The sequence below is a fragment of the Gallus gallus genome, chromosome Z, assembly GCF_016699485.2.
Source record: "Gallus gallus isolate bGalGal1 chromosome Z, bGalGal1.mat.broiler.GRCg7b, whole genome shotgun sequence".
Taxonomy (NCBI): domain Eukaryota; kingdom Metazoa; phylum Chordata; class Aves; order Galliformes; family Phasianidae; genus Gallus; species Gallus gallus.
Window position 1 is genome coordinate 81,920,255 of NC_052572.1, and position 11,579 is coordinate 81,931,833.

Sequence of the window (11,579 nt, forward strand, 5' to 3'; positions counted from 1 at the left end):
CTTTGTCTTGATGAGACACCTTGATCAAATGCAGGCCTTCTCCAGGATTGTTGAGCTACGCTTTTGCTATCGAGGGGCCAGCAGGCTTGTGGGCTTAGATGAGAATATGGCATCCTCTGGGGCTGGATGCGGAGAATGTCCAAGCCCAAAGTTGAGCATGAGAAAACCGTCCCTGTCATGGTGATGTTTTGCGTACAGGTGAAGCTTGATGGAAGGGTTTTGACCTCCTCTTTTTCCTGTGGTTTGGATAAGCAAGGCTGAGAGATGTGCGGCACCTCCCCCAGAACTGTGATGGCTGTGCCGCTGCTTTCTGATCCTCCCTCTTAGCTGTGGTCTTCCCTTCCAGGGCGCAGTTCTCCATCAGGTCCCAAGTCTGTGCAGGTGTCTTCTCCTGCCACCAAGCTGCTCACCGTGGAGGAGGCACAGGCACAGAGGGGAGGCCACAGCAGCTCTCCCGCTGTGACAGAGAGCAGGGACATGGACGTGGAAGAAGGCCCCGCAGCTGCGCGAGGGAAATTCCACACAATCATTGACTTTCCATCTGGAAGGTAAAGAGGACTTTCTTTTTCAGCAGCTTCCTATCAGACTTGCTTGGGTGGGCTTTTGTGGGTTTTTCTCCACTATTGCTAGTGCCAAAACTTGCAGAAGCTACGTGACGCTAATGGGGCGTGTGGTGGTGTACTGAATGTCCCCTCCCTTTGGACTCTGAGGTTCAACTAACACGCAGTTGCCCGACGGGCTCAGTTTAGCCACCAGAGGGGGCCTATTGCTAATGTACGTGTCAGAGATGCTTTTGAACTCCCTTTCTGGCTGCACGGTTCCTCAGCAAGCAGTTACACCTCCAGCTCAATCGAAGCCCTCCGTTCGATGCTGTCCTGGACAGCTGTGCAGCCTCTGCTCGCATGCTCTGCATCTGGGTTGACATGGCTGAGGGGAATGTAGCCAGCAAGACTCCAGGGCTGAGCTCTAGAAATGGAACCGTCCTCTACCATGTGAATCAGAGCGAGCTTCTAAGTTGTGTTTCAGCAGGAACCAGGCAGTGCTAGGAACAAGCAAGTGTTGGCAAGAGCTCAGGGCAGCTCTTCCCTCACCCTGCACCATGCACGACTCACACCGCTCCCTCTTTTCTCCCTCCAGACCAAGTCCACCCAGCAGGGTGAAGGAATCCCCAGCATGCAGTTGGTGTTCCTGTTTCAGGCCCAGAAAACCATCCTCTGTGGCCAAACGCCAACTGCAGCGCGATGCCAGGGAGCCCTCGGAAACAGAGGTGGTGGTCCTGGCAGGTAAGGGTGCACATCCAGCTGTCAAAACCCTGCTTGTCAGCGCCATCGAATTCATGCTTGGAGTCCACACAAAAGAGAAAGACACACAACAAAAGCGCAACAGTTCCTTTTGAGACAGTGCTCCTCCTGTTGCTATTGTCCTATTGGCTTTGTCCTGCTGCCACTGCAATAGAAAATCTCAAGAACCACTCTCATCATTCAGCTTGTGCAAGTTTGCCACTAACTGTTTGCCTGTGTATCTACTCCTTCCTAGGTGAACCGAGCCCTCGTCCACGCAGAAGAGCCAGAGCGTATAGCGATGGTTCACTGTGTGCTTATATCAATGCAGAGCTGCTAGGAAGCATGAATCGCTGCAGCTCCGATGAAAGCCTTCCGTATAACACCAGTGATGGAATGAAGGTGCTCATCCAGGTGGAAGCCCTCATCTCTCCCGGCGGTGCAGAAGACGCTGACCTGAGCCTGCCAGAAACAACAGTCACCGAGCTGGACTGTGACGGGGCACCATTGCAGTGCAGCCCAGCCCAAGCACAGCCCGAGTGCCCCGACAGCAGCAGCTCCATGCAGGAGCAGGTCAGCGTCAGCCAGGAGGAGCCGAGCCTGGTGGAGGGGGACGTAGAATCAGAGCTCCAGTCCCAGGCACCGGGCAGCAGCACGAGCTCTGAGCCCCTCTCTCCTGAACATGAAAGGATGAGTCCCATCTGTACACCGGACCTCTCACCAAAAGGCCCTCCTGGCTGTGAATGAATAAAAGCACGCTGGTGCTGGATCAACGCCTTGACTGCCTTCTGAGTCTTCATTCCCAGGGATTGGGATGGATGCAAGCAACAGCAAGGCAGCTCATGTTGCAAGGCTATGGCTGTGGGCTGTGCGTGTAGCAGAGCTGCGGGTTTGTTCCCATTTGTCTGGCTGTGGGATGCCTGCAGCGAGAGCTGTGCTCCCGTAGTGTATGGTAGCAAAGAATCTCCAGCATCCGGGATGCTGCTCATGATCATGCCCAGCTTCCGTGCTATGGCTGTGGCTTTGTGATGCTTTTGAGTGAGGGATGCCTCGGCTGGTCCCCACCAGCTCTCTCCTCTCTCCCGCCGTGTCCATTCGTGGCTCCTAGCTACGAGCTGGCCCTGCAGAGCATCTGCAGCCCTGTCAGCATCAGCATCCAGCAGCAGCAGGAGGAGCTCCCCCTGACCAACGCCAGGCAGTAGTGCTCGGTCTGCAGGTTAGCTGCCATTTACCTGTAGGTGGCTCTTGCAGAAGAAGACTCAAACAGCAGAGCGTTTTCCTCATCTGCAGCACGCAAATGCTACAAAAGCAGAAACAACCCAGGAAGCTGTGGGTTTTCGAGTCTGCATGAACATGTACTGTCTGTGTTGATGGTGCTCTGCCATCCTTTTTGTCCTTCTCCTTGCTTGTCCATATGCTGCTGAGGATTGGAAAGCTGCATGTCCCATAATTCCCCAGAACCCAACTTAGGTGACTGGTTGCCTGAACAGGTAAGGACCGTGTAAATATACAAATCTTTCATTGCACAGCACGGCAGTGCTGCCAGACTTTGTTATGGCTCTTTAGGGCACCTTGCAGGCTGTGTGACATTTTCCTCTCACCTTTCCCTTTCTTTCCCCAAGGTTTTGCCTTGCTTTGCCCTTTTATTCCTTCTACCTTCCTCTGTGTTGCTCAGGTGTTGCCATTCTTCAAGAGCGTTATCCAGTTGTGTTGCACTGCACCTCTTCATGCCTTGGATCTCTCTCTGGAGCACAAGAGCAGATTGAGGGGGGGAGCTGTCGAGCAGATTGAGGTGGAAGTCAAAGACTCAAATCCAGTGTTGCGAAGCCACTGCAGATGCCAAATCCCTGCACGGGAGACGGGAGACGTACTGCAGGATGAGGAGCTGCTATTGGTCTTCAAGCAGGTAGGAGTTTGTTATCCACACATAATACTGTATGTATTTGTTGTTGTTTTAATATCAGTGCCAGTATGCAGTCTGATCCGATGTGTTTGAACAGTGTGGTGTAAGGATTGTCAGCTGAGAACAGCAGCAGAACATGGGGCTGTTGCAGGGGGAAGGCGTGGGGAAGGAAGCGGGGAAAGGAAAGGGAAAGCCTGGAAAAGGAATGGGGAAGGCACGGGGTGAAGGAAGGGGGCAAGACACAGGGGAATGAAGGGGATAGGACAGAATACCTGTAGGGCAGCCTAAAAAGCAGTAACAAGCTCTGGGAGGACCACGGAGTGCCAGATTCTGTGCTGGGTGTTTATTTGTGTACTGGGCAGTTAAATTTGGGTATGTGAATATTTAAAAACAGTGCAACAGATGCTGGCAAAAAGTAATTTTTTTAAACTTTTTATTATTATTATTATTATTATTTTCTTTTTGTAAGGATCTTAGCACGGCTTTCCTGAGTTTGGAGGAGTTTCCCTCTGTTTTCTTCGTCTTCACCCCCACCGCCCCCCACTTCTCATTCCGTGTTCTTCCCCCGTCATATCGACAGAGCACTGACCGCCAGCGATTGCGCCGCGGGCCGCATCGATCCCGTCGAGGTTCTTTCCGCGGTCTCTGCCGCCACCTCGTGGCCAATGCGCGGAACTGCCGCTGTCCGCTGCTCAGTCCTGCAGGCGGCACAACGCGTGCGCGTAGGAATGCGGAAGTGGCTTCGTAACCGCTCTGTGCAGCTCATCCGCCGCTCTCTATTGTGATTAGTCCTCCAGGTCCCGGCGAGCATGCGCCCGACAACTCCAAATCGGCAGCTGTTGCTCCTAAGCGCTCCTGCCGGTTCTCGGACCGCCGGCTCAGCGATCTCCTCCTTCTAAACCAGGAGGATGCCCCTCATCTATTTCCACTAGATGTTTGATGCCCGAGCCCATCCCGGGAGCGGACCGGTTCGGCTCACAGCTGCCCCCGAGCGCCCGGCGCCATCCAAATTGCTCTCCGCCGCGGCGGACCAGCAGACGTCCCCTTCCCCCCGCAGCCCCGCGCCGTCCCCCGGCCGTTTCAAAGCGCTCTCAGCAATAGCGGAACCCGAGCGGCTCGGAGATCGGCGGTCGCGGTACGGGCGTGAAGCGGCCCCGGCACCGCAGCATCCCAGGACCCGCCGGGCTCGGCACCGCGCTGCGCATGCAGCACCGCGCACACAGCCCCGCGGCGCACGCGCACTGCCGCTCGGAGGACTGAGCGTGACGGAGATCGGCGGATGCGCCGCGCAGAGCGACGGCGACGTCCGCGCAGCGCTTCGGCGCGCGTCCCGCTGCCTGCGGCACCGAACGTACGCGGCCGCCATTCCGCCGATCGGCCACGCGGGGGCGCCAGAGACCGCGGAAACGACGACTCCGAGCGGATCGACGTTGACCCGCACCGCCTCGTCCCGTGATGTTTTCCAAAGCATGAATCTTGTCCACACACAGTGCTTCTGTAAATGTTGGTATGGGTAAGTCTTGCAGTTCTTCTTTGCTCCGATGCAGGTGCTGCTATTAGCAAGGATTTTGTGCTTTGTTGTAGGTGGAAAATGTTCAGGAATGCGTTAACTGTTGGCTTGTCGTGGTTTTAGTTGTCTGAGTGTGTTCTTTTTTAGGATGGCATCGTTGCAGGATGTGCCCCGTGCCCACCAGAGGGAGTATGAGAAACACGTGGAGAGCATTGACAGTTCAAAGATAACTGCCCAGGAATGAGAGAAGCCTTCAGATGCTGCTATGAATTACAGGTTCTACAGGGGCATGAGAACATACGTAGAGAACTTAGTAAACTGTTTCAATGAAAAAGTACGTGTGTTTTCCTTCCCTTCGCTGCCACCCATTTCTTTAAGATGATGAACCTGCATTCTCTCAAGGCAAAAATGAGATTTCTTATTTGGAATTGATGATGAGAGATGACCAGTTATGAATCAATTCTATCAGAAACTTGAGTGTCACAGGAAACAAAGGAGGAATAGACCACCCCTCACAGTAACCTAAAATGATTAAGGTAGGATATGTGCGCTGGCTTGAGCTGTGGGCTCACCTGGGTTGTGATGGAGAAAAACAGAATGTTATTGGAAGAAGTTTTCTTCAGGTGTAGTAACCAGGGTGTCCTAAAGCTGAATGGGAGGTGGGACTTGCATTCAGTTTTGGGATCTCAAAATGTATTTGCTTTGCAACATGTGACTAGTAATAAGGATCTTACAGTAGGTTTGAGTTGGTATTTAGCTGGGTTGCGTGAGGACTTGTCTATGTTATCTGCTGTGTTGCTTTCCTTAACTGCAAACCTTAACTATTAAAAATAGAAAATAAAAATAAAAGATGGAAGGTTGGAAGATGCTGCACAGAGTTTGGCCTCGATGAAGGTCTACTGACTACTGTCAGTTGTGCTGCAGCCTGACGTGTTTTTTTATGTAACTGTACATAACTGTACGAGGTTTCGTTGAGATGTTTCCTGTGATGGCGAGGTGTTCAAAGGCAGATTGAAGCAAACTAATTCTACCAATAGTGTCCCGCTGAACGCTTTTTGGTAGGGTCTTAGGTAGTCCTGTAATAGGCAATTGGCATTCAGTTAGTGGCTTTCAGTCTTAAACAGCCTGAAAAAACTCTAGTGAGCAGGCTCTGTTGTCAGTGGGCATACTGTACTAGATGTCCTAGTTGAAACCCTTACCGAAGTAGGACGCGTAGTATCACTTCTCCGTGGTAGAATGGTGAATATAGCATGACCAAATGCTCGGTCAGTTTTGAATTACTGATCTCAGTGGCTGTCTATCAGTACTTGAAAAGAGAAACTGAGTTAGTTTTCCAGTAGATATTAGGTTGTTTGGGACGCAGGCACTGTAGAACAGGAGGACAAGGAAGGATTGACTGATAACTGGCAGCAGCTTGAGAAGAGTGAGCTCGGGGATGTAGCCCTTTCTGGTTCTAACTGGTGTGCAGGTGGGGTGGGTGCAAAGCATGCAGACTCTGAGTGTGTGTGCACTCTGGGAAGCACAGCTGGAAGTGTCACCAAGAAGGGGAGAGAGACAGCCACAGCTGTCCTACAGTTCACTGATAATACTGACTGTGCTTTACACTGGACACTGTGAATTTTTCATCAGGAGGTTTTATTTACTTTGGTTAGTCTCCAAATGAAGAGCAGAAGCAGAGTCAGTGTTCTGCATTCACCTCTTTGTCTTGTTCCTGTCTTCTGGTAGCTGGGAATGGCAAACCAAGTAATGATGGATTGGAGAGTGATGAAAAGATGAAGCTTCTGATAATGTGTGAGCATCGAAGGTACGTATAATTACATCTAACTGTAGTAAGTGTGCATCTGCTTCCTGTTACTTACACAGGGATGAAGGTAAATCCTTGCGGTTACTAAGCGAGATGATACACACACGTGCAAAAATGCCTTTCCTTTCCAAAGCTCAAGGTACATGGAAACCATCTGTTTGTTAATGGGGGGTTTTCTTCATGCTGATTGGAATCTGAATGTTCATAGGTGCATCAGAACATCTAACCTACCCTCTGTTATCAGCGTAGGCCAGGTGCTACATTTTGAACGTCGGGGTCTGCTGCTGACCTTAAGTTACTGGGAGCTCTGAAACCGTTCCAGTTGCATTGGTGCCTTGACTCATCACCGTTTAGGCACAGGTAAGGACTTAAGAGTTTTATTGGTTGAAAAATGACGTAATAAAACTTTGCTTGAAGCAAACTGTTAACCTTTAACGTTAAGTAATGCCAATAATTACATACAAGAGGTATGGTATGCAAATAATACATATAAATATAATTTTCTTGTTGATTTTGCCTGCTCTTACGGTATGTGGTGCCAGGACTAACGTTTTTTAGCCCCAGTGAGACTTGGATGCAGTCACAGTTTCCATGCAAGTTGTTGCATAAGCTACATAGAACTGAGATGACGGACTGTTGAGAGCGCAGTAGTTTCTTACAGACTACCTCTGGCAGGGATAGTATGGAGTACCATGTTAGATGTTTGGTGTTTCAGGTGGGGGGAGTTCCTAGTATGAATGTGGTGAAGTGAAGGTCGTTAGAGATGCTTTTAATGTCCTTTGGCAGCTCACAAAGTACCTTACTGTTACAGTCTGTGTCTCTAGGGTTGCATACTTACTTCTGCTTCCTCACCGTGTTTCCTTAGGCTATTGCTCTCACCGGGGGTTCTTAGTATATCACTGAGCTTTCTTTTACGTACGTACGTGGTGAATAACTCACCTGAGTTCATTACAGAATGCAGGACTTGCAGGCGGCAGCTGAGAGAGCGTTCACAAACAGCTGGTCACCACGAAGGCATGCCGAGTGATGAAGAACTGGCTCTGACAGAGGTGACTGAATTCCAGAAGAGCAAAGGTTGGTCAGGATATGAGAGCAAAATTCCTCCCGTATTGAGAAGGATTTTCAAGGGAGAGTGAAGAAATACTCCTTTTGAATGTTATATCGTTTATTTTCTACAGCATAGAATTAATGCATTTAAACAATTCTGACCAATGCCTTAGGAAGAATAGATAGGACCGTAGGCTTCTTTAGTTTAATCAGTTTTTTGTCCAAAGTTGGAATGTATTTCAAATTGAGATTTGAACTGCCTTAGTGAGCAGGTCACGAGGAGCTGGGAGAGGCACGATGCGTATTTGCTGAATAACAGAAGAAGGATTTTCCTGTCTGAGCTTTTAAGAGGCATACAAAATATGAAATGTAATGGGTATTTAAATCTGTGCAGTTGTTCAAAACCGCAGAAGTCTTTTTGTGGTCTTCTGTACCTCTTTTTTCCTGAAAAAGTGCTGGTTTTAAAACCCATTTCAGTGTAAGAGGTGTGAAAGATGGAGCAGAAATGCTGTTATCATAAAGATATTTCTTCTGTTCTGTAGGTGCATGAACTGTTCAGCTTATGCCTCAATAAATTCTGTGATTGTTTCTTCTTATTCCTATTGAATATTATCCATAGATAACGTTTTAGAGGAGAGTAAGAAAATCTTTGAAGATGTCCGTGCAGATTGTTGTGACATCAGAAAAATCCTGTTGAAATTCCAGGAGTGGAAAGAGAAGTTTCCCGACTCTTACTGCGATGCTTACATCGGTTTTTGCCTGCCTAAGCTTTTAAATCCATTAGTCAGAGTTCAGTTAATAAATTGGAGTCCCCTTGAGGTAGGTGCATCACCAGACTTTATTTTTGTGAAAAATTGTGTGTGTGTGTTCGTGTGTTCTGATATCCTCTGGGCTTCTGGGTAGGCGGTGCTCCGCTACGTTTCTGGTCTGTACTGTCTTTGCAAACTTGTCTACTCTGATGTACTCATCTTTGTTAACTGGCAAGGCCTGTGGCTATTTCTGGCATCTCAAAGTATGACAGGACGGGGGCATGCTGCTTGCAGGGAAGACTTCTGTACAGGAGCTTTGCCGTGGGTTATAGAGGCATTCCAGAGCTTGAGATAAGAGTTTTAACTAGAAGGAGGACATCTTTTCCTCTTGTCAGGTTGCTTGTATATGAATCACTTGCACCTTTATTAACCCTCTGAAATCTAGCTTTACATTCAGTTTTAGCTTGCTGCTTTGGTCCATTCAGTGATTAGAATCCATGTAAAACTGTTAAATGAGAATCTTTTGGTATCATTAGGTATATTTCTGCATGGAGCTTTTTCTCTCAATCCTGACAGCTGAACAACTAACGGGAATGATCTTTCAGCAGAATTCTACAGACCTGAAAAGGATGCCCTGGTTCAGAGCTGTAGAAGGATTCAGCGATGCCAAAAAGCCGTCTGAATCAAAAAGAGATGATGATCCTGATGAAGAAGTTTTGCCTAGAGTGATTGAAAAAACTATCCTGCCAAAAATTACAGGTATATTAAGGTTGTCTTGAGAACGTTCACTGCAGCTAGGTAATGAAACCTTAAATAAGTGGTCATGTAAAATGATGTTGATAGTTACAATTACTTGTTAAGGTTACTGCAAAGGAAAGGTTTAGCTTTTTGAATGTTTGTTTCCTTGAAACTAGAGCAGATAGCCACTTGGAAATCGTGAATGAAATAATTCCTGTTTTTCAGCATTTGTCAAGAATGTGTGGGATCCTTTATCGACTTCACAGACTGAGAACCTTACACAGCTTTGTGATAACGTGTTTGAAAAACAAGTCCTGTCCAGAAGGGAATGCAGTCAAGCAAAACAGGTAAAGGCTGTTGTGGTAATGGGGAAGGAAGTTCTTGATGCAGTGTATGCACTTCACTGTAAACATTCACTGTAACATACACTTAGCCCAGTTCTGGTTTTATTCTCATGTAAATCTGGGAGTTTATCCAGCATAAAGTAGGTGAAACTAAGTTGATGTTTAGGCCCTTAGCATGAAAAGAAGTAATAGCAAACGTTTATGCAGTCGCCACACTTGACTTCAGGAAGAAGCTTTAGATAAGGTTCTGTTTGTATAGTAGCTGTGGTGCTTTGTTGTGTTTTTTTTTAATAGAACCTCATAGCTGGAAAATACATTAATCTCGTTATCCAAGAGGATTTAAAAAAAAAGAAAAAGAAAAAGATGGTTAAAGCTGAGACTTGCTCACAGGTCTTTAATGCCGTTGTAAGTGGAAGGTGAGATCCTTTTCTTGTGAGGATGTGTTAATATTTTTCCTTTTCTCTTTTTTTGGCAGGATTTGATTAACACGGTTGTCCTGAGGATGAAGCAGTCTGTAGAGGAGGATGTCTTTATCCCTCTGTATCCGAAAAGGTAAGCTGTCCCTGGGAATTTATTTTTTTACTTTTTAAAATTGTTATTTTTAGTCATAGAATCAGAGAACTGCTGAGGCTGGGAAAGACCTTAAAGACCACCAAGTCTACCTGCAACCTAACCTATATTTTTGGCCTTTGTTCTATTTTTCTGTACCTTTTCCCCAGAAGTGTGGGTGAAATATATTGTAGACATCCATGAGCAAACGGAACAAATGTGCCTTCTACTGTTTCTCTGTAGGAATAGTTACCAAACATTGATGTTTATGAACTCTTTCTGACAAGAGTAACTACGCAGTCGACTTAATGCTTTTTTGCTCCTGTAACTAAAAGCTTTCATAAATGGAAAGTTCTTAGTTTATGGGGCACAGCCCAGAGTCTGGTTTTGTGATCTTAACTTGGAGTATCTGAGGGCTTGTGTTATTTGTGGTGGTCTGCTCCCCCTTCTACTCCTGACTCCTCCTTTCTTTCCTGAAATAGTTGATATTGCTGATGCTTATTGCTGGACACTCTTAGAGAGGGGATAACTGGTAAGAGTCTGGTAGATGTGGGGTTAAGACACAGCTGGGAGAAGAGTGTTGCTAAGCCTGATGCAGCATGTTTGTCTGGTTACAAGCAGTGCTGTTTTGCTGAGAATCCATTAAACACATACTCGAGTGTTTCCACCAGCTAATTCCATTGGGTATTGCAAGGAGTTTCAGTTAACAGCTGTTTCCTTAGACCTTTATTCTGGTTGTCACTGCTGAAAGAATCCCATAGTTGTAATTCATTGGTGTTTAAGAGATGAATTGTCTGTTTGTCTTACTTTCAGGTCAAGCAAAATCCTTATTTCCTCTTCCTCTTTTTCTGACCAGCACTGTGAAAGACAAATCATCGCCATGTTCAAAATTCCAAGGCAGACGGTTTTGGTCAGCTGTTGAGGTAAAGAAAAAACACCGATCTTGTCTGTGAAAGTCATTTTAGTTAAAAGTAGACTGTCGTCTTTGAGGAAATGTATCTTCAGTCAAATCTGATTCCTGAGAGCTTAATGCATTTTAATAGGAAGGTTAGCTGTTTTCCTCAGTGAGCTATTTATGCTCACCCACCTCTGATACGTAGTCAAGAGACTTTAATTTCATCATCTGTTCCTGCTAACCTTCCATGAGATCAGTCATTGGCACTCTGTGGATAGGTCTGTTTCCTCAGTATGTGCATACAGTGCCCATGTTGCTCTTGTAGAATGGAATCCCTGCATGTGCATGTAAGCATATTAGTATAGCTTTATTCAGTCTCAAGTGCTGAGTTATGTCTGATTAAGTGCTGAATATCTGAATGCCTGTGATTCAATTCCCTCTTAGATCCGTTTCCTCTATGAGTGTATTTGGATTCGTACTAAAGATGAGGTTTAGATGCAGGAAAACACATTAACGTCCCAGTTCCCCTGCTGTGTGTGCTAACAAGGCCATGGTGACAGCTCTGCAGAGGCTTCCTGCTGCCATGTTGCACATTCCTGTAGAAAAATCAGGGAATTTGGGAATGTTGAGGACTTGCCATATTCACTCCTGGGGCAAGCTGTTGTGTAAGGGTTTGTCATGGACAGATGCAGAGAAGACAAGAGGGAGCTTAGTGCTGATACCTGGCAGACACGAAACAGACATAAGATTCTGGTATCAA

At 47.1% G+C, this 11,579-nt stretch overlaps 1 protein-coding gene and 1 pseudogene across 2 annotated transcripts; both read left to right on the forward strand.

The window, feature by feature from the left end:
- Positions 1–11,579, forward strand: part of LOC112530752 — a 584,651-nt pseudogene that overhangs the window by 517,185 nt on the left and 55,887 nt on the right.
- LOC121108433 lies at positions 4,099–6,464 on the forward strand. Of its 2 annotated transcripts, none has more exons than XM_046905851.1 (2): positions 4,099–4,696; positions 6,419–6,464. In XM_046905851.1, the coding sequence occupies exons 1-2, from the start codon at positions 4,116–4,118 to the stop codon at positions 6,438–6,440; spliced, it is 603 nt and encodes a 200-aa protein (XP_046761807.1). In that variant the 5' UTR covers positions 4,099–4,115; the 3' UTR covers positions 6,441–6,464. The 2 variants fall into 2 exon arrangements, with proteins under 2 accessions (XP_046761807.1, XP_040512043.1); XM_040656109.1 differs by lacking the exon at positions 6,419–6,464 and adding an exon at positions 4,841–5,951.